This window comes from Anser cygnoides, chromosome 5, assembly GCF_040182565.1.
Source record: "Anser cygnoides isolate HZ-2024a breed goose chromosome 5, Taihu_goose_T2T_genome, whole genome shotgun sequence".
NCBI classification, from domain to species: Eukaryota; Metazoa; Chordata; class Aves; order Anseriformes; family Anatidae; genus Anser; species Anser cygnoides.
The window spans coordinates 28,003,543-28,026,959 of NC_089877.1; the positions used below are offsets into that span (position 1 = coordinate 28,003,543).

At 43.0% G+C, this 23,417-nt stretch overlaps 1 protein-coding gene across 4 annotated transcripts in view; it reads right to left on the minus strand.

Moving 5' to 3' along the window:
* Nucleotides 1-21,601, minus strand: part of GPR176 (G protein-coupled receptor 176) — a 38,394-nt gene extending 16,793 nt beyond the window's left edge. Inside the window, exons 1-2 of one of the 4 annotated variants that reach the window (XM_066998559.1) lie at nucleotides 20,822-21,601; nucleotides 13,975-14,079 (exon numbers count right to left, since the gene is read on the minus strand). In XM_066998559.1, coding sequence (XP_066854660.1) covers nucleotides 13,975-14,079; nucleotides 20,822-20,936 — 220 coding nt within the window. In that variant the 5' untranslated portion in view covers nucleotides 20,937-21,601. Of the gene's footprint in view, nucleotides 1-6,927; nucleotides 7,812-13,974; nucleotides 14,080-15,945; nucleotides 16,051-20,821 lie in introns of those variants that run through there. The other 3 variants (XM_048080660.2, XM_048080661.2, XM_048080659.2) reach the window with 3 other exon arrangements.
* Nucleotides 21,602-23,417: the final 1,816 nt, after the last annotated feature.

A 23,417-nucleotide genomic window follows, 5' to 3' on the forward strand; every position in this document is an offset into this window, starting at 1 on the left:
CTAACCTGTGAGCAGAAACTGGGCTACAATTATAAAGCATCCTAAAGTAAAAAGTGGACTTTGCGCCAAGGTTACCCCACTATTACTCGTAGTTTTTTTTTCATTACGCAATACCAAATTTTACAAAAGTTTTGTCTGCTTCTTCAGCTCACGTAGCTGCTCCCTTCCAGCTACACCCCTCAGCAGGACAAAAGGCATTATTTCTCACCAGAAACCTTACCTTGCTCATACCCATAGGCCACAATACCAAGTACTACAACAGATCAAAGCAATCCAAACTAGTGCTGCATCTTCACCAAGTCTTAGTCCATTTGAGTTGTTGCAAATGAAAAATTAAGTTCTTCCTTACTGGAGTGTTTTTGCTAACTTTCAAAAGAAACCTTTAAGCAGCTATCAGAAGACTTTGCTTTTTTTTAAAAAAAAGAACAAAAACCAAAAACAGATTTTAACATGGACAAAATTTTAATTGCTTCTAAACACATCCTTTTAGGCTCATTTACAAAGAGGATTGCCTGAGTTTTTATATAGCTTTTATTTCACCAATTGCACTCAGCAATGACTGCAAAAAGAACTTAATGAATACATTCACAAATATAAATGCAAAATCATTCCACAGGTAAAAAACCAGCTGTATATTGTTTGGACTTGAAACATATTTGGGTTGTTTTCATTAACTACGCATAAAACTAGTATTGGAAACAAGCAAATCTCATGAAATATATATTATAAATGAATGGTGGAAGAAAAAAGCAGGAAAACAAGCAGTACTGGACATGGCACACACTGTCACATAACAAAATAACTACTCACAGGTGTGCTGCCCAAGTGCCATTAAATCCCAAAGCAAACCACCAGTATACTTGTACTAAGAATAAACTATAAGAACATCTCAAATATAAACTAATAAATATGTATGAGTTATTTTCTCATTATCAATTCAATCTGGGTAGGGAATCGTATTAAGAAATTAATAACTTGGTTACAGAATTTTTCCAAGAGACATTTCAATAAGCCATTCAGGTGTTAAAGCGCCAATGCAAGCATAAGTAATGCTTAATGAAGAGACACTCAAACAACAGCACAATGCACTACGAGAGGTTACCTCGACTTTCTCATTTTCCAGTGGGAGACAACTGATTGGCACTGTTTAAAACAGATTTGCTACCAGATGTGTACTGAGGAAATCCACATTAGATTCACTCTGTAAGCTTTAAAGGCAAGTTCAATATAAGCAAACAGAGGGCTTCACGGTGCTGGTCATTTCAGACTGCCATTACAGACACAGCTGGGCAGGACCAGATCTCATCTGCTCTGTGAAGAACTACATCAGACATGGGGTAAGAGCTGCAGGAAGTCTCCCATTTGCCAGACAAACTTCCCAGGAACATCTATGAACAACTTTCTTGAGGGAAAAGAAGCTGAAAAAAATATTTCCATAGGAAAACTAAGTAGGTTTACTGTGAGAAAACGGAAATTAAAAACAAATTTTATAATGCCATGCACTAAGAGAATTGTGCAATGACCCAAAGGACTATTTCCATTCCCTCAAAATGAGCAGACTTAATTGAGAAGCATTGTTATGTCATTCTACTGATTTCAGACTGCCTCATTTATGAATTAGAGGTAAAATATTTCATAACTAGCTTTCCTTCGCTGGTACAATGGATTCTCTGTAGGACTCACAAGGAGACTCACACGATAAATTAACCTCCTTTGAAAAGCTAAAACCAAAACAAAATGCAAAACTGAGACCTGACACCACTTTCCGCCATTCAAGCAGACCCCATCCATGAATTTGTTTGTCCCAGTGCTTACTTAGATGAATGCAAGCATAAAGAATAAATGTTGAAGAAGAAATATAAGCATCCTCCTCTTTACCCACATAAATATTCTTAGGGTTATTTTTTTGTTTGCAAGAATTCCTTGTCAGAAGTAAAAACAAGATTTTACAAAGACTGTTAACCTGCTTTGCTGGCTATTGTAGATATTAGTGGGTCATTTTTTCCCTCTGAATGTAACCTTTCTACCAAGCGTTATATTTGCAAATATTATTAATTTAATAATTAATTCTTCATTTTTATTATCTGAACTTTTTTTAAAAAATCTTCAACACCCATTACTAAAGCTATACTGGAATAGTCCTGTACATTTCACAGAATTGCTCTACACAGGCAAGGGCTTTGCAACTTCTCAGATGAAGCAGAACAAAATGAAATCTCAAGCCACCATTTCATAACAACACACAGCCACAGCTGCACAAAGTAACAAGAGGCAAAGATGGCAGGGGATGAAGTAGCTTTCATTAAACCAGCTGCAAAGTTTGGGGCAGGGGGAAGGAGCTTCCAGGCAAAGCCAGACCTCTTTTGGTGGTGGAAGTTATTCAGTACTTTTTGATCTACTATTATTTACAATATTTTTTCCAATCAGGTTTAGCACAACCCCAGTAGGATTTCTTACGTTTATTGAAAAGCTCCCTCTCTTTGCTAGCTGAGGTGGTTCTCTCTATGCCTGGTTTCCTAATACAAGAAGAAAGTTAAGCATAACAAAGCAAAAGCTCCCATTTATGCTTCCAAGGTTCCCCACTGCCTCACTGAAATATATGGCACTATCTAGTGTGTGTTTATTGGGTAAGTATTGCTGCAGCACAAGTCTCTAATTCAATACTCCCTGTTGACTACTAACACGCTACTAGTGTCCAGGAGTGCTATTACATGCTGCTCCAGCAGCAGTTACCATGCCAAAAAGACAATTGTCAAAAATGCTCTGATCGCACTTGAGATGGTCAGCAACAAAACAGTCAAAAGGTCAAAGGAAAAAGGAGATGAGGGGAAACTCTTCAGTCTGACCTCTGCCTTCTTCATGGACCAAAATCACTTCAATATCTACAGCCAGATTTCAGTCTTTATCCCAATTCCTTACAGACTTTGCAAATGTCAGAGGTAAAAAAAAGCAAAGAATAACTTTTTTTGTTGCATGCTCCTGAGATGGTCTCAGTTTGCAATCAATCCTTAGGGAACCCCTGAGCAGCAGCAAATTGTTCAAAGGACTCCCCAAGTCGTGGCAGAATTACTCCACACAGCGGTAGTATCCGATTAATCAGAACAACTCAAAGCACTCAACAGCCAGCAGGGATTTTCTAATTAAGACTTGTCCAATATAGTGAATCATTTTGTAAATGAAAATTTATTTTAAAAATAGCTTATCCGAAGCATGTAAGTGGGTGGGTTTTTTTATTTGCTTTTTAAATAAGTATATGAAAAATTGATTCCTAGAGCTTTTAAAGGTACAGCCTGGCCACTGACTAGTATGAGACCAGAAATAGGAGTACTAAGATAAAATCACAGGGTTCCCTAGGTAGCAATGTTACCTTGGAAAGTCACTTATGGCCCGATTTTGCAAAAACAGGTAGTAATTCTGTTTGGGGACAAGCTAAGCCTGATATTCAGAAGATGGAGAACACCAACATGCACAGCTTCTCAGTACAGACTGCCAAAAGTAAGTCACGATTTCTAACAATTTCAGCTGTATGGACATACACATGCATCACAACCATTGCTCCTTCTGCTACTACTTTCCACAAATCTACCTCTTTTTCTGTTTACTTTGCTCTTTGGACTTTTGAAAGATTGTACAGTACAAGCTCATCTCCAGTTTAAAACTTAACTAAAATTATTAATTCAGGGAAGATAAAAGAACAGTGAATTAGTTCAAGCCATAGCTAGTGAAACCACTGTAGAAATTAGAAGCATTATAGGAATGAAGCAAATGGATATGGCAAAAATCAGTGGCATGGCTTTTAGTCTTTCAGACTGGTGGCAGACACATATGTATACCTTGTTCATACACTTGAAGAAGAGCAAGCAGTGGCTGAAGCACAAACAAGGAGGGGATTATTCTCCAGGCTCACCCCGGTCAGCTCGGCTTCGTATCAGAGGGGATGAATTTCATAGAAACTTTGTGGTATCTGAAAACCTTCCATTCCAAGGATGTTGACAATGGCTTAAATGCACAAAAATATTCATGGTGTCCATAACTGACGGCATAGACTTAAAAGTTAATTTAGAGATAAATGAGAGAAAGAGAATGGAAGTAGGAAAAACTCTCCCCTATGGAGAGTTGGAGTGGAAGGAAAGCAATATGATCTCACAACTAATGTCCTTACCTGGAAGTCCTTGTCATTGTGGCAAGTGGTGATAGTGAAGATGAGGCTGATGACTTCCACAACGCTTTTTCCCACCAAGAATAGTTTTCATTTAGATCCACTCAACCCCATTTTTCTCCCCAGCTTGGGACACTGTCAGCACTGCCTGGACCATGCTGGATCAGGCATAAGAGCTGTAAGCTCACTGTTTTCTAAGCATTGTGTGCATACAACTGGGTGATGCTTATGAGATATTTAAACAGCTGTTATTACTTTGGTACTCATTAAGTGTTGTTTTTCCCCAATGGTTAAACCAAAGTTTACACAACAAGAGCTAGGAGAAGGTAGGGGAAGGAAGGATCAATATTCACACTGACGCCAATCACTTCAGGTGAGAACCCATGGTTGGGCACTGGGGTATGCAAGTGGGAGGCCACGAGAGTATCAGCACAGAGAACCAAACTGCAGGAGAACAAGAGCACCATCAAGGCAGCTTGGGGGGAAGGTCAAGTGAAAAAGAGGAGACAACTGCAATACTAAGGACCTTCCACCTGCAAAGGCTAAAACACGGTACTGGGCAACACATGTAAAAGAAGTGACAGGGAACAGTGCAATTTCTTTCTATTTTCAAGTTTTGTCTGTGAGAAACTAGGCATGTTAAAGAAGCTTCATGATAAAAGCATCAAAGCTAAGGAGAAATAAGTGGTTGTGCTATCAGACTGAACTAAGTAGCTAAAGCACCTTTCATTTAATAAAGCTGGGCACCAAAAATCCTCAGCACACTGTCAATACGCTTGTCCCCAGGGTGTGCTAGCTGAGTTCAAGTGTCACCCTGACACATAATAACTGGTGCTCCATTGCCAGGTGCGAGAGCATTTGAACATTAACTTCATTTTATCCTGAACAGAGGTGCTGACACTGCATAAGTAAGTGATCACTTCAAGCAGATTTATGTAAACAAATGCAAGTTTGTGTAAACACTGTTTACAAAAGACAGTGTATAAATTAGCTAGTATATTGCCGGAGTAAGAAGAGACACCAGATAAAAGCTTGCTCTTAGATCTGAGAGATAAGTATTAGATAAATGAATTCAACTATTACTTTGCAAAGCAAAAATGTATATAAAGCTGGATACTGCTTTCTTTTAAAAAACAGCCTTTAGGGATAGTTCCTTAGGGATAGCTATCTACCCCTGAAAAAAAAAACAACATGTTCAAAAGGTGACACTGTAACAGAACTGATTCAGTTCATTGCATAGTAAAAGCTTTTTTTTTTTTTACTGAGCTCAAACAGTCAATGGTAAAGCCAAATACAATAAGTCCGTCACCAAAATAAAGCAAAGATATTTTCAAAATTCTGCTCTTTAAAAAGCAAACAATCAGACAAGACAATTGAAAGAGCTGCTACTACCTTGATATTGATCATGACATACTGTACGCTAGTAACTGAGGATATATGGAAATGCAGTGGCACTTTGGCCACCCGGGGCTCCGACGCAGAGCCATGTACTGGCTGCATGACAGGTGCAGAACCAAGTCATGTTCAGGCTGTTTTTATTGCTCGTGTTTGTATGTTTTTTCTGTGCTGCAGCAGCATTGCAGCCATTTCGTCCCAAGCTGCCACAGCAGTCTGAGATAACCTTCTTCTGACTAGAGGTGTACGTAGAGCACAGAAAACTTACAAAAAAGGAGTGGTCTCATTCCCCCAGACTGGTTTTATTGGATAGATATGACTGCACAATATATAAAAGGATGGCCTTGAGAGAAGGCTGAAGCCAAGCCAAAGCCTGCCCGCCCCTCCACCCACAGGGAAGCCCCACAGACAGCAGCTTTCTTCCCCTCGTTCAGCAGCTCTCCCTCTGCCCCCCGAACAAAAAGCAAGGAATTTCCCATTTAATGAAGATTCTTGGGACTACAAAGTTATCTGCTCTCTGAAAAATAAAACGTGGAGACTTATGCCACTTCATCAGTGATGCTGAGATGCACATAATTGTACTGGTATTAATGGACAGCTATGCAAACAGCTACCAGCTTTGGTAGTTCTGCACATGGTGCTACATGAAGGAAGAGACCGCTTATCAGCGATGTACTTAAATATTATAAGCTCTAGGTCTCTATTTTCCCTTCCTGTACATTTCCACATGTACTTTCTTCATTTTGAGCACCACCCCACAGGAATGTATTTGACTTTGTAATTTGCATTTTGGTCTCAAAGCAAGCAGCTCGTAACAGCTGGATTAGAGCCAATATAAAGCATTCTGAGATAGCTACTTACTCAGATCTGTCCACATTAGTTTGTAACAAACTACCAGAGAAACACAATCCAAACAGTAGTTCAGTGCTTTTCAGCTCCTTTAGAACCTGAAGGGCAATTTTACTTTCCTAAGTGCTTAAAATAACCAAAATAAGTCTCCAGAGGCTGGTTCCACATGCAGGATCAGTCTGCCAATTGCCTAGGTGCTTCAGGATCTCCTTTAACCAGATTCCTTTCTTTTGCTGACCATATTGTAAAAACTGGAAAGAAAAATGATGCCTTTGCTGCCCTTTATAAAGGTCTGATACACTCAGAAATTTTTAGTCTGGTGGCAATTCATTTCTTTCCTCAAATTAAATTGCAGGCACAGAATACTGAACTCCACCAAATCTAGCATGAACATTAGAGAACTGCACTGGATGAAAATAAGGATAATAGATAAAAATTTTTTATAAGTGCAATAAAAGAACATTCTGTAATATATTGCTGGGTTCTGCAGCTTTTTCTGCAAGTATTATAGCAATTCTACTGACCTGTACATGGTGTTCCTTGCAATGTTCCTTTTTTTTTTTTATTAACACAGTGCTTGGGTGAAGTGAGCAAAATAGGGACTTCTAAAATACGAGCTCCAAAAAGAATATGGACATGCAAAAGAAGCATAAGTGGCAACATCCCACCATAATTTCCTGATGATTAGCAGTCACACAGTGTTACTGTACATATACATGCAGTGTCCCAGACTTAACCTGCAAAAGACAGAGACAAGGTGTAACTGCAAAAAACCAAGATGGATGCTACATCCAACCATCAGAGTACTTCAGCACTCCAAACAAAACGGGGTAAATGCTCATCTCTCTGTGGTGGAAAATAAACAAAGGGCAATCAGAAAGGGCATGCTGCACCACAATTTTGCCTGTGAAAAGCAGGAGGAAGAACAGTGGGAAACAGGAGAGGCCGGCAAGTTTGGGGCTAGCAGCATGCACAGTCAGTTGCCGGCTGAGGGGCAGGAGATCCTGTGCCTCGCTCTCTTCAGGTGGGAATGGCTGAACTAAACAACCAAGAGAAAGAGTTCTTACCTCTCAGGGGCAGAGAGAAGGTGAAAACCTCCTGAGGAAGAACAGGGGATGTGTCAAAGGTTGCAGCCCTGTACCACCCACAGAGGGAAGCGCTGGAGGGACGCTCTAGAGACTACATTCAGGTGACCAAGCAGTATCCTGAAGCCCAGGACTTTCATCACCGCCTTCCTGGAGAGATGGCCAGCTCTGCATGCTAAGCCAGAGAGGCAGGCAGCGATCTACAGTCTCCTTGCATGAATGGGATGGTGACATTTAGGGGGGATTTTAGATGCATGAAGACATGGGGTACCTTTTGGGACAAGACAAACCTGTAAAAGACAACAGGCTGTACCTTAACCAAAACAGACTCGCAGGCTTCTAATTTCTTGGTTTTTAAAACCCTGCATTAAGTAATTAATCCTTAAAATATTTTTCCAAACATAATATTTGGCCAAGGAATTAAAATCATTGTAACAAACTTGAACATGATGTGCTATACTCAGAATTATTGATGTCTAGATGTTTTGCATAATATCAGTTATTTACTTTTGATATTTTTTAAACTGTTATAATGCTGCTACTAATTGAGCACAAGTACGGAAAATAGTATTTAAGCTGACTAAAAGTAGAGTGCATACATTTTTCAGCTTTTACTTAGTATGCATTATTTTAGTTGGGGAGCTTGCCAGAAAGTTTGGTGAGGCCTTGTTTGTTAAAAAGTGCAGCTCTCCAAGTTGTTTAGCTTGTGGAAATGTCGGTCATAATCTAATTCGACTTCTTATGAATCGCACTGAAGTTTGGAAGGCTGGGCACTACTGGTTTTTTGTTTGTTTTTTGTTTTTACTGTGCTGCTCTGGTATGTATGTATTTGGGGCAATAACTGGAATGTGAAATTGTAACGGATGGCAGAACAAAATGCAATTGAAAAGTGACTGCAGTACTGGAAAGAACAGCATTAGAGCTGAATTTGAGTAGCCTCCTAACGCAAAGGAAAGGAAAACAGCTTTGTGATGAAATTTGCAGATGCCTGCATGGTTGAAGTTGAAAATATTAATAGATCCAGTGGAAAATTCACAAGGTCTGTTAACAATACACGAAATAATCCAGTACATGTAATTTCTTTTGTTAACAAGAGATTCTAATCCTTGGAGATCTGAAGAAAAATGGGTTGAGGCAGCATTGCATGGGGCAGCCTTTCTCTCTGGCAAGCCAAATGGCCTGGGGGAGCCAGCCCCAGAAAAGGGGCCCTCAGCCCCCCCAACCCTCCTCCTTCCTCCGCGTGAGGGTATCTTCCAGGCCGCTCCCAGCACAGCTGCCTTTGGGCCACTCATGCTGGGTATCACAGAGGCTTGCTGAGGTCACAGTGGCCACCGCTGCCCCGCCTTCACCCCGGGCCCTATAAAACAGGCCCCCCTGCAGCTGGCCCACCACTTGCTCAGCTACTCGGTCCTCTGAGAGCCAGCGTACGCGGCAGGAAGAAGGCTAGAGAAGGAGCAAGGCGAGCAGCAGCCCTCCTCGGTGTGAGGACAGCAAAGCGGTCTGAGGAAGCACCGAGAAGGATGGCAGCTAACAAGAGGAAGATGTGTCATGGGCAGAGGGACAGCACCTCCGGCACAAAAGACACCAGTGCCTGGGGGACGTCTGGTGCCCGGCCCAAGGACACTTATCAGCGATATCATTGGCACCGCAGCGATGCAGGGAACAGGCCGGCCCCTCAAACCTACAGCAGCAGGGGGCCTGGGCCTAACCAGCGGTGCAGTGGTGGTGTGGAGCGAAGGCGGGAGCGTGAGGCGGGGAGCCGTGGGGAGCCAAGGCGTGCCTGTCGGCCAGAATACAGCGTGGGACCCAGCCGTGGCCATAAAACAGACGGCAGCACTGAATCCGTGCCTGGAAATGAACTGGACAGCGGCATGGGGCCTAAACGTGGAACTGGGCGACCCCCTGGTTCAGCACCCTGGCCGGAAAACATACCTGATGGGAGGCATCCCATGTGGGCAGTCCCAGGCAAGGACTGGCTCGTCCTCCTGCCTAACACCGTGGAGCCCATGGAGGTGGGTCCACAAGAAGAGGCAGAGGAAACCATGGAAGTGGATCCACCTCGGCCACACCAGACCTGGGACTACCCCGGCAGGTCTTTGCTCTGTGCCATCAGGCCACACCAACAGCTTCGCAGCAGGGCCCGGCGAGCTCCCTACTCGTCATCGCTCAGGCTCCATCCCAAGCATTAGCTTGGAGCCACCAAACACCCGGCAATAAAGAACTCTTGCCGATTCTCGGGGGTTGTGTGAGTGCTTCTTTCCCATCCGCCAGCCCTTGTGCAAGAGGTGACAGCCCTTCTGCACAGAGCCTCGAGGAAGAGCACAAGAGAAAACCCAGCTTCCTTCAGGCTGCTGCATTGAGGTGACAAGAGGAGTCCCCAGGGGCCACCATGCACCTTTAACATTTGTTAAAATAGACCGAGGGGTGAAAATAATAGCATGTAAGCGATTGTAGGTGGCTAATTTCTTATATTAAGAGTGAGTTTCTATATCTGAGTAATTGGTAACAACAGACATGGAGAAGGCTGAGGTACTCAGCAACTTCTTTTCCTCCGTCTGCACTGGTAGACAGGCTTCAAGTCTTTCATTTCCCTGAACCCATAGATGGAGGCTGGGGGATCAAAGTCCCACCCACCGTAAGTGAAGAGCACATTCAAGACCACCTGATGAATCTAAACAGGTACAAATCTGTGGGACCTGATGACATGAATCCCAGGGTCCTGAGGGAACTGGCTGATGGAGTTGCCAAGCCTCTCTCCATCATAGCTGAAAAGTCCTGACAGGCAATGTCTGTGGTGAGTAGAAAAACGGAAATGTCATGCCCCTATTCTTCAACCATTAAAACAGTTGGACAAAGAGCACTACTCTTCAACAGTTAAAACAATTAGGACACATTCCTTCTTAGAAAGAGCAGTCAGGCATTGGGACAGGTTGCCCAGGGAAGCAGTGGAGTCACCGTCCCTGGGGGTGTTCAAGGAAAGGTTGGATGTGGTGCTTAGGGACATGGTTTAGTGGGTGACAGTGGTGGTGGGGGAATGGTTGGACCAGATGATCTTGAAGGTCTTTTCCAACCTTAATTTTTCTATGATTCTATGAAAATCGCAGGATGGTATTCAAAAGCTGGGGAAAGCCAAAAGGCACAGAGAAACACCTGACTGAGACTGACAGTCCCAAGGGGGCTGTAGCTGATGTTCCCCTGAAAAGGTTAAGAGGAAGAACACCCAATACAAAAAAAAGAGAAAAGGCAAGCCAGACCACACTCTTGTTATAGATACTTCTTAGATATACAGATAGTAAATTCCAACAACAACAAAGAAAACTCTACCTCAATTTTTTTTTTTTTTACCTTTTCCAATTCATTCATGCATTAGCAGTAGAAAATTTTAGACCTTTGTAAGACTGACTTTGTTGTTCTATAGTATCACAGAAGTGATCCAGTTATGTCATACACACAGACACACAACAAAAATAAAGCCTGCTGGAGTCTGAACATGAGCCAAGTGGCAAAAGATGCACAGAGGAAGATACAAGAGGCAACAGGAAAAGCAAAACTGCTTCATATTTTATCAGTCTTCTGGAAGTAATTGTTGAGTGCATGCATGAAATTGCTTTGACAAACATATAAGTCAAAGGCAGTAGAAAAAGCAGACTAAATTACGTTTATAAATTACAAAAAATTACACACACCCCCAAGAGAACTGGGTGAACAGAAGGACTCTATTTGCCAGGAAGCATGTCAGACTATTCAGGGTGGAGAATGTAAATTGCAGTGATGGAAATTACAAGTAATAAAGCATTTCAAACAGCAGCAGTCCACAACAATCTCCCAGCAATCCCCACCGACAGCAAAGGACCATGAGCAGGGAATAAGAAAATTAAAGCATTCCCTGCTACCGCTACTTCAGCTTCCCTTCCCTTCTGCTTGTTACTACCATAATTGCCATTTGCATTGTCTGGCTGACCTAATGCCTCGCTATGAGAGGTTATATGATTTCTTCTCCAGGCAGTCCTCCAGTACAAGTTATTCTCCTTATTGCAGTGTTTCTATAGAAGCTGGCTGGCTACAGGGCACTGTTCCTTGTCCCTGCTTTCAGCAACTAAACCGAATTTAAAGATAATGAAAATGTAACAGCACTATTAGGAAAGCAAGAGGCTGTACTTGCTACAGGGATAGTATGTAATCAGCTGTGAGATGGAAAGAGGTACAATACAATAGTTGTTTCTCTGCTATTACTGTCATTTTCAAACTTCCTAGCAGTATCTAGCCCACTCTCACAGCATTTTGAAAACTACCTCCTTGTCAGATACTGAAAGAGCAAGTACAGGAAACCTAACACAGAGAAGTCCCAAGTCTCTGGATGCCCAATTCAGCTGTTACCTCAGTCACAATCTACACTGCATGCCCCAAAATGCAGTCATGTATAAGTTCTGTGATGGGAGGGATGACAGAAAAAGTACAAGAAAACAAAACATTATTCTGATCATTTGAGAATTTTTTCTTAAATATATAAAGGATGTATATAAAATTCACTTTTATCTATAAGACTCTTCACATTGATATTCCCACGGATACACATACAATCAGTGTGAGAGAGCAGGTTAAGACGCTTGGAAGGCAAGTACTGGTGTGGCTGTAAGCCTGGGCCACATACTTCAAATTGCCTCTTGAGGGGTCTGAGCTAGCTACTATCAGACCAGGAGGTCCAACCCAGCTACTGGAGAGACCTTAGGATCTGGGGGTCATCGTGCTGGGCCAGCTACTGGAGAGACCAGCCTACAGGTGCACACATCTGTGCTGGAAATGGGATACCAGAAGATTGTGGTCCAGCTACTGGGTGGACTGGTTGCCTAATACCAGCTGCTGAAGGGATCAATGTATTTCCAGTAGCAGGTTTTCATCCTGACCACCCAGAGAAGGGAAGAGGACGAAGCTGTTGGTGCTCTTTTGTTTGCAAGAAGGCTGCATTTTCTGTGTACGTATGTACACACACACATGTGTCTCTTGGGAATAAGTATTCAGCCTTGCTATGGACACAAGGACATGGAGCAGCAGCAGCCTCACTCACCTCCATCAGCCTCTGGGATTCAGCAGCACCTAAACACTTAACAGCAATTTTTCAGAGTGGTAGAAAACTATACAATTTCTTAGACCTTGAAGAACGCTGCCAGTAAGTAGCAAACTCACTTTTTTCCCCTCCAACATCCCACAAAACAAAAAAATGACAAAAAAATCCTGAAAAAAAAGAATTATGTTTTAACCTCATTCAAATGCTCACAGTGCCTGCTCAACTCCAGGCCTATTGGACGAGATCAGTAACACAACTAACGCCATTTATAATTCTTCCTAAGTGCCAGCTGGTCACATACCTCCAGCTTAAAGATAGAACAATACCAGAAAATGTGCGCGTCCCTTCTTTTGCCAAATAGATGATACAAACGACTACTAGGGACTTGCAAGCTAGCTGCTTGGGTCCACTCATTGATCCAACCAGATTTAATAATGGAATAACTGACTTGCTTTGAAAGAATCTAAATCCACTCACTACCTGGGGATAGCAAAACTGGAAAAGACAAGCTGTCTTGGAAAAAAAAACAACAACCAATTCTAGTGATGCAAAATTATAACAACACTGATAGTTTCATTTGACTCTAGAATGTGATACATAGAACATTACAATAGACAGCAAGGGCTACCTCTGCAATCCTGGAAAAGAAAATAGAGTAAAATTTCTTAAAATTCATTATGCTGCTTATTGAAAAGCAGTCTTTTTCTACCTGCTAATACAAGAAGGACACAAGCTAAAATAAAATGTTGTATTTGTATATTTTAATGTCTTTCAAAAGTCAGGAAGCCATGCACAGGTTAATGCCTGAAGTAGTAAATTACTGCCCATAATATCCAATACAAAGCCTTGGTTTTCCTCAACTTCCACTGAAGTTCAGAACTGTCAGGTGGCACAGCAGTGATACACTGCCTGACATTTGAGCAAATGCAACTCACAGTGAAAAGCAAAACATGACAATCCAGTTGCTTAGTCAAACAGCTCTGGTTCATAGCTGTCACTGAAGTGCTCACATGGGGACTACAAAACGACTGATCTCAGTCATTTTCCCCCTGACTAGGGAACAGTTTAACATCCTGAATACAAGTGATGTCTGAAGACACAGCCTAGCCCCCCAGCAGACATTTGAGGAACACTCCAGCATACAGCATCACCAGAGTATCAGGCACTTGCATTACAGGTATAAATCACTACATCCCACAGATTTTGGTGCAAATAGTTGTGTTTTTTCCCAAAAAGTTTTTTCAAAGCATGGCAGAGCTACCCGAGCAGTCCCTCAGCCGGAGCCAGAGGCAGCATCCCCACTGAAGCGCACAAGAAAGCTCTCCATAGCAACAGGGGCTGCAGCAGCTCACGCAATCCCTCTTCTTCACCCGCGTCCCAAATCTGTTTTTTCTTCCATAGAAAATTGCTTAGCAGCTCACCTGACAACACGCAAAAAGCAGAAGCACAGAACCTGTTCCACACAGACTTTACCAAGGGTGCAGCCTGAACCGGACTTACTGCTGCAGGGTCCATTGTGTCTGGGGCTTGGAACCACTCAGGAAAATGCAGAAGAAAATTATGTCATAACATTGCAGTAATATGTTATGACAAAGTAATTACTATCACATGCAAGTATTACCACTCATATCGTTGCCTGATGCTCCTTATTAGATTTGCTTTTCAGACCCTTTTTACTTTGGCAAACTTTAACTATTTCATCTGATCAACCAAGTCAATCTACACAAACTACTTCGTTTGGAAATCTCATCCAGAAACAATACCAGCTTTCCCAAGAGCAACCCCAGTAGAAACAAAACATCTTCCCCATGCCTGAACCTTTCATGCCCTTTTTTTTTTTTTAATTATTATACCCATTTTGAAGGCAGGAATACAAATTTTTGCTGGAGCTATTGCAGACATGCCTCTTTCTTTAAAGGTTAATTCCGTCTAGCCCTTATTTGTGTACCTGCAATATTCTTTACTGCAAGACTCCCAGCTTTGTTCTTTACAGAAGATGCTTGTGACAAACCTCACAGATATTCCGGACAACTGTTTATTCCTTATGCTACTACACATTTGCTTTAAATGCATTGCCTAGACTGCCAGTCAATTTAGGATTGTATCCCCAAAAGGAAACACGTCTTCACAAATCAGGTGCCATAAAATTTTAATTTTGTATCTGCTTTGCACAGATGTCAAGGCAGGGAAATGAAAATCAGTTTCAAGGGCAGGGAGAGCCTGGAGCCAAACAGCTCCTGGGAAATCCTCAGGAAAATGGGCGGATAATTTTTTAAGAGAAGAAATTCATGCAGTTTTATCTACAAAACTAACATGAAAATTGTGAACAGCCTCAATCTCAGGATCATAGAAAGACCCTCAGATGTGGGGAATATGAAAAGAATAAAACTACAAACCCTGACAATGAGATATAATCTCACCTAAGCCCAACAGTAAGAGCATTGAGCTACAAGCATGGCTCACTCAGTAAAAGCACAAGTCATTAGCTCAGCCATTTAACTGCAGTTATAAGATACGCAGATCTGTATGTAAATAAGTGAACTGTAAGAAAATCCCACTGCCAGCGCTCAACTGCAGCAGTCACAGCCACCTCCAGCGACCTCTCCCAGCTGGAGCCGTGAAGCAATGCTCCCTCTCCCTCTCTGAAAGGTCTGGCTGCTGTGCTGGAGTTATAGTCAGTCCCTGCAGGCTGCCTGCCTCTAATGGCAAGAGATAAACGTGCTTTACAGAGCAACGTTGCTTTGTTCCTGTATTCACTGCAAATCTGATCTCAAGAATCCTCTTGTATTAAAGGAAGCTATTAAAAGCTTACCTGTTTTGAAAAGAAGCCCTATGTCACCTTGAACCTTTAAAACGAGGAGGGGAAGGAGGGAGAGGGAGGGATAAAAGGTATCTTTAGGTATCTTCGATCTGCCATTCAGCAGTTGTCAACTACTTAGAAGTCACTGTCCACGTGCATCCTTTTTTCAAAGGAGTGACAGCCACAGGGGTAAAAGCTGTAACTCCACATTCTCCTAAACATAAATGGCTAGTTTTTCCCCACGGTTACCTTGTTCAAATACTCTATTTTCATGAATTGTTCATTCATTCTTGAATAACAGCCAAGAATATACTAGATCTTTTTGTTGCTTTCTTTTCATGCTGAAGGGGGGTGGCGGCAGGAAAAATATATTTTAAAAAAATCAAGATAAAAATTTAAATTCCTAAGTTTAATGGGAAGCAATCTATACATTTTGCTCCACAGCTTTGACTTCAGCCTGAGAGATCTGAAGCCTCTCTTTCTTCCAAATGCAGGCGGTCCATGAGTGCCACCAACACCACCTGTGACTCCCCTTTGCAGGCTGTCTGCTCTGCATTACTGAAACGTATTTCAGGACTAGCTGCAATCTTACCACACTGTAGTTAAGCCTCCCAGCACGCTGTGTATATTAGAAGTCCAAACAGCCTGAGGTATGCCCCCATCCCACTACATGGTCTTCAAGGCAAGAGAACAAACAAGAAAATCTAGAATGTAGCCAGGTTACACAGGTCTCAGAAGGGGGGAAATAAACACCAACCAAGAAATGCTTTACTAGGGCAATTTAACAGAACTGCTGCCCAACATGCTTCTCAAGTGTTGAAGATTTCTTCACCTTTCAGCCCTCTCATCCATCCCTTATCTGCTGATAGCCCAGCAGTGCTCTCCACCACCAGGTCTAGATGCACAGCCAGACACAGTCTCAATGGCAGAAGCGAGCGGTCTCACTCTCCTGAGCTGTTCACCTCAGCCAGACAAATCCTCGTCTTCTCCGCAGCTGTAGGCAACAAGAAACATTCTCCCCTTGAAAGTTCCTGAACTTAAGCCGTTTCTTAGTGTGACGTGAGAGAACAAGCCTCATCCATACAAGGCCAAGGAACAGACGAGTCAGCACAGCAAGAGATGTGTTTTCCTATCTGCATTTTTCTTATCTGATATTTCCTATCATCAGCACCCTGCCTTGCTCTGGGTCACAGACATTACAATTCCAACAAGTTATATGAGAGCTGAAGACCAACTATTCTCTAGCAAGAGGAACCAACATCCCATGGACATAGGAAGACTAAAGCTTTCCCTCTCTACCACTGGAATGCTACTTTGTCAGTCCTCTTTCCAAATCATGCCCTACAAGATCAGCAGAACTCACCATGTTTCTTTTTTTTTGATTTAAAGAAAAAGATCCCAATCAGAACTTTATTCCTGCTCAAAGAGTAGGAGACTTAATGAAAAAACAAGCTTTTGTTATCGATTTGTATCACTGACAGCACTCTTCACATTAGTGTAATAGGCAGCAGAACAACATCATGAAGCGGACAACCAGCAGAAAGACGCTGGAAGAATCCAGCGAGACAAACAGGGTAATGTGCAAAACAAAAAAAAGCCTCCACAGCATACAGAAACTACTACTCCTTTTTACTGAAGGCAACTTGAAAAACTTTGAGAGTCAGGAACTTTAATTTTTGCCTGAAGAGCAGCTTGAAAGTGTTGAAAATGGGTGCTCTTACTTTTACACTGCACACTTCATTTCTTATGTGAAACGTGCAAATTACTCATGAGAGGACCAAGAACATGGTCTCCACCCTCAAAACTCTAGTAATTTGACAAGGTGCTAGTTCAAAATCTAAGTTTCATTTTATCCTTCTTTCTATCAACTTCACAAGAACACCACCAACAATAGCGGCCAGCTCAATTTGTCAGCTAGGGACCCTCACCAGTATAGCCATGAATGCAAGTCCACGCGTAAACTTGACTGTTATCTTGGCTATATCTATTTGGTCATACGAGAAGGGGGAACTGCCCTGAAATGCAGTTTAGGCAAAACAAAGCCTCCCACAGTTCTTACCAGGCAGTAAGAAACAATCTAGCTTGAGTCGGGCAGAATATGCAGGGAACCACAGAGTGAATTGCTTGCCCCACTTCCACAAATCCTGCACAGATCCATCTCCAAGCAAATCTCTACCATTCTTGTTCTGCCATTAATTTCTTCTACATCCTTTCAAAACAAGTTAGGACACACAAAGGTTGTGTCTCTTGATGTGTTTACGGCATAGGATTAAGCCAACTGAAGGGAATCAGTACTGACCGTATGTGTTGCTTCTCACATCACGCTGCTCCCAGCTGCATCATTCCAGAGCAAAACCAGCAAGTTCTTTCCATTGCTGCCTGCCACCAGTACTTCATATTTGACATAATGAAAGTTGCTGCATTACACAGACACATAGAAATTCATCCCATTAGCCTTCCCTTTGCTAAGCCAATTGGGGGAACTTAGCTATCCAAAATACAGTCAGTCATATTAGAAAGTTGAACAGAAGCAGCATAATTATTTTCTACATTCTCCTACGTTTCTATATTCTCCTACAACTTCTTCTAGAATGAACAGCTTTAATCCTACCATACCTGCAGTTATCCTAACACCACACCAGAAACACATCTCTATGTATGTATTCGTCATTCACAAATTCCTAAGGCACACCATCTCTTCATCTCAGGGAGGAAGAAGTACACATAGATTAGAAAAGTAAAGTAGTAATGAGAGCATGGGTCTTTTCCTAGTTCTCCTGGTGATGCTCAGCAGGTGTCCACACCTGTATACTTTTCTACAAGTGTACTAGGTCAGTGAGAGCGCAGTTGTGGTCGAGTTCAGATGCTTAGCAAGGTAAAAACCACCACAACAAGATGCCTTGCACTCCCTGATCCAAGTACAGTTCAAACAGCAGAATGAGAAATGGAAGTGGCAAGTGTTTTAACTGTTTTATTCCAGCCCCGCTCAGAGTTGATGGCTCAAAGGCTAGGAAATGCCATTACTATGAGCACCATCATTACCAGCTGCACAGGAAGATAACATTTACAAGGCCTTCTAGTCCTTTACATACTTTATACCTCACCTTGTACATTTGCCAAGTTCACCGATATGTACAAAAGTTCCCCAGAAGAACTCACCAGTTCATGTGTCCAGCCAAGCATCACAGACAGAAATGGCTTGTAAGCCTTGAAAATATGGCAAATCTTTCCTGCATAGAAGTAAACTGAGACACCAATCAGGAACTATAAATTGACTGAATTCCTCCATCCACCAAACTTCTCATCCTGTACTGAAACCTCGCAGTAGGTTGCAGCCAAATGAGCGCATCATAGGTAGTACCAGCTGGGTTCAAAGATGCAGATTTCACCCATTTTATTTCTCGGGCCTTGAATACTAAAATCATTGGTAGTTTGCTCATCAAGAACTTCCACACATGCAGAAGAAGAGGAACAGCAGCAAGCTTGTGCAAACAAACTCAGTCTCAAGAACATTGTACTTGCATCTTAATTAAATCAGTAATCCATGACCAACTTCCCTGAACAACTCATCTCTAACTGCTCTAAACTGGTGATTTTTACACCAATAATTGTTTTGTCCATTCCAAACATGCAATAATCTGTTTCTTTAAGAAATCCTAAGTTTTTAGTAATAAAAACTTTCTATAAATTAGGAGAAAAAATAGGAAAAAAGTCTGCTATAACAGACTATTAGCCTCTTTTGGTAATTTTGGTTGGTCCTACTGGTTAGATCCTCTTACATATACAGGTCATATACAGTTTCAAACTTTGGCAAGTTTGTGACAATTATGTAGTTACCTTCAAAGATGCACAGAATTCTAGAAACCAGTATTATTGTCATTACTACCTAAAATAAATAAACACTCAAGGATGTGTTTTCAATATATTGTAAAAGGAACTGTTAAGGACAAAGTCAAACTGATACCATGAAACACTCACTATAGCACTGTCTTTTCAAAACACAATGAAAGCTAATGCAGGAATTTCTCCTTTTGTTACAAGTCTCCCCACAGGTCTCAAATGGGGGAGAAAAATGGTGTACGTCTCTCTCACAACTGACAATCACAATCTGGCAAAACTTCTGGCAAATATGACAGTTGAGTACGCACACACAGAAATCAGTCTTTCTGGAGATCAGGGCTGCAACTTCCTTGTGGCTTTCTTTCCATTCAGTAAGTATGGAATAACAGTAGATTCATACAGATGCTACAGAAAAACATTTTTAAAGACTAAGGTTTTCAGCTGTTACAATAATGTTGTGTTATTAAAGTAGTGTTTCAGCACAGCAGAGACAGAAAAAGAGGTCAGTTTCAAAAAAAAATAGTTAAAATTGGTTTCTATCACTGCAAGTTCACAAGGCCCAACATTTGTTATTGGACTACTGCGTTTTCAGACTTAAAAAAAAATTTACCATGATTTCCTCTCTGGTTTTGCTCTACAATAGGCCTGGAGAAGCTACCTGGAAGCTTCATCAGCCTCCCCACCAAATGATCAGCAGATAAGCCCCTTACGGCAGGTCCTAATCAAGACAGCCCACCTCTTGAAAGCAAACTGCAGGAGTGCCAAACCATGACTTACGGTAAGTCTTGTTAAATTTAAGGCTTTGTTTGGATTGGGTTTGTGTTGTTTTCTTCATTTTGTTATAAAAACTTCAAGCTACTGAAGGCCTAATTATAGGAGTGTGTCCGTAGCAAGCTATTGTCATGAAAGTAAGCCTGGACATATGATCCAAAGGGCTTTGGATCAGTTCTTAAGGCTGAAAACCCAGAAGACAGAGAACAAGAACTCAAGTTCTGACTTTTTTCACCTAATCTTGTAGCTTTTAGGACGCTGTTGACCATATGTATTGGGAACAGGCTCATTAATCTCACTATTTGCTGGCTATCATTTTATACCAGACACCATGCGACACACCAGAGGGCTGTTTTCACATACTACCTATGCTCAAAAAAAAAAAAAAAAAAAAACACACACACAGAAGAACCACACTTATCCCCCCTGGACAGAGGAATAACCTAAGCAAAATGATTCAATGATTGACAGTAATAACAGGTAAGTCCATCACTGACCAAGCCTGGAGCTCAATGGTGTTCCAAGACAACGATCACCATATATTTTAGAAAGTAGCAACGTGCTATGAAATATTGCCAAGAAGAAATCAATATTAGAATGAATTAGAACAAACGCATAAATTGATTTTAACATTACTCAAAACCAGACAAAAACAAATCCTTGATAATAAGGATCATCAGCAAAGTCCTACTGAAATCACCTGCACGAACTGGAGACGTTCTCTGTCAAGCCTCGTGTGGGAAGCCTCACCATTTCCAGTGCCAGCTTCCAGTGACCAAGCCGTAGCGTCTTACTGAAACCCGGCTCGCTGCCTGCCAAGCAGCACCAACCTGCCTTACCCCACGGCTCGTACTCACCCAGCAGAGCGCCCACGAAGATGACGACCTGGGCGGCGGTGGCGAAGTGCCGGTAGCCCCGCTCCTCGCCGTGCCCGCCGCCGTTCGCCGCGCTGCCGTTGCCGCTCCACGCCATGCCGCCCGTCAGTGAGCCAGCGGGGCGCTCGGGCGAGGCGGCGCGGCGGCGGAGGGAGCCCCGGCTGGTCCGCTCGCCGCGTTGCTGCGTCCCGGGAAGCGGGCTCGGCTCGTCATGCCGCCACCCCGCGAGTCATTGCCGCCGGGAGAGGAGAGGAGGAGATACAGCGGGCTGTCCCCTGCCGTTAGCCGTCCCATGCTTCTCGCTCCCTCAGCGCGCTCCGGGCGAGCCGGCGGAGCGCCCGCTCCGCTGCCCCGCTGCCCCCTCGGTAGCTCCGTGTAGAGCGAGGCAGAGCGCCCGTCCCCCCGCGGGCAGCCCGCTAGCGCTGCCGGCGCTCATGCTGCCCGCTCTCCCGACGGCGGGCTCCCGCCGCACCCCAGCTGCCCCTCAGCGAAAAGCAGCCTGTCGGTGAGTCCCGGGACATAGGGCACTCGAGCCTCAGGGAGCCGACAGCCCCCCTACGTCCCTGCGTGAAAGCCCAGCCCAGCCCGGGCGGCGCGGAGAGCCGCACAGCCCCGCCGCCAGCCACCGGGCACACCGGGGGGCCGAGCTCCCGCCTCCGCCATCACGTGGCTACCGCGGCAGCGAGGGCCGCCATTTTGTCGGGGTGTGTCGCGGGCGTGCCGGGCTGCTCCCGGCGCCGCCCCGTGACGGGAGCCCCCTGTGGGCGCGGCGGCTTTTCAGGAGGGTGTTTTAAAGCAGGTCCCGAAACTCCGGGTTTCCACGTATGTTATCTGCTGAAATCTTGCAGGCTTGTTGAAATACGTATAATAATCTCCCAGGAGAGATCCTATATAGGCATAGAAATTTGAGTGTTTAAATGCGCCAAGTGTGCCTCCATGTGGCAGGTGCCCAGCTTAAAGCACGCGTGCCTTTAACTTAAAGACTTTCAGAGGGCAGCTAGTTAAAAATCAAGGCTGTGTTTTGTCCTGTGTGCCTCTGCTGGATTTCACCTGGGCTAACACCTGGGCCACGCACCTCCCTCACCACGTGCCCAGGGACCTCAATGTGCATGTCCCACAGCAGCCAAATTTGGGAAGATTTCAAAAAGTGTTCAGGGCAGGTGGGCTCCAGGGATGTTTGCTGTACTTCAGTAAATGTTTATGGACCATGTAAATATTTTTTTCTCCCCTCAAACTATAATTTGATTGACTTTACACAGGTTTTCACAAGGCTGGCTAGCAAAGGCACAGCACTGAAAAAGCTCATCTTTTCCTCTCTTACCCATCAAATTTCACACTCCTGCTGGGGTACCAGACTTTTTAAAAGAATTTCTCACCATGTTTTTATTACATTTTTCTCTTGCTTTCTTCTTGGAAACAATGAACCTCTGTAGAAGAAATTATGAGGAAAAAAACAGAATAGCCTAAGGCAGACATCTGGTCTAGAACATTTTATCCCAACTGGTTAAAATTTTGCCAAGACAGGAACAACTAGCACAGTTGGGCCATTGCAACAGTACACAATGTTACGTGACCCAACTGCACAGAGCACTTGGCAAGTCTAAAGCCCTACTTTCTGTTAAAGGCAATTATACTGAAGTTTCTTAATTACACACTGCATCGCATCTTCACATTGGCCAAACTTGCTATATCTTTGTGTGGAAGAGAAGATGAATCCATGGCCTAGAAACTTTCATTTCTAGTCTTTAATGCATAGAAAGTACTTAGACAAACTGACAGATGAGCACACCCTGCTGCACCAGTGCTTCCAATAGAGCAGTTATTTTTACACAGGTGCGAGAAACTCTAGTGAGCAATTCCAGTGCCCCAGGTCACATCTGGCTGTAAAAGGAGACCTCTGTTGTTAGACATATACATCTTTGGTCACACAGTTCCCACAAAAAAAAAAAAAAAAAAAAAAAAAAAAAAACAGGCAAAAATTCTACCACTGAAGGCACTTCTAAAGGCATTCTCAGGGAACAGTATCAGAACAGTGATGCAGTTAAAATTAGGCTTTCATTTGGCTAACAAAAAGTTGGTTGTTTCTTTTTACTAATAACACGATGCAGCCATAAAACTAGCAATTAGTAAATAAGTTATAATACCAGCTGGGACCGTGTGAACTTAGTTTAAACGAAATGGAAAAATAAACAAAAGTATGCACGTAGCAAGTTCTCATGTTCAGAAGGACTAACAGAGCTATAGAAACTATTCAGTAGAGTAGGTCCCTCCTTAGGTAGTCTACTTAAAACAAAAAGCCCGTACGCAAAGGTCAGTAAAGCAAGAAGTACGATATATGGCCTCAGGGTAGCAAGTTATGGACTACTATAACGTTTCTGTTTGCCAGTGAACGCACACCTAATGCATAAACGTATATGTTTAAATTTACTTGGGGTATTTTCATCAGGATCACAAAACTTAAAAGGTGACCTCATCTTCTCATCATCCTTCTGTTCAGCAGAAGGAAAAGGCTGAAGAAAAGCACGTTTCCTTTCTGCTCACCGCCGCTTCCCTGACAGCTTCCCGCTGCCTCTCTGCC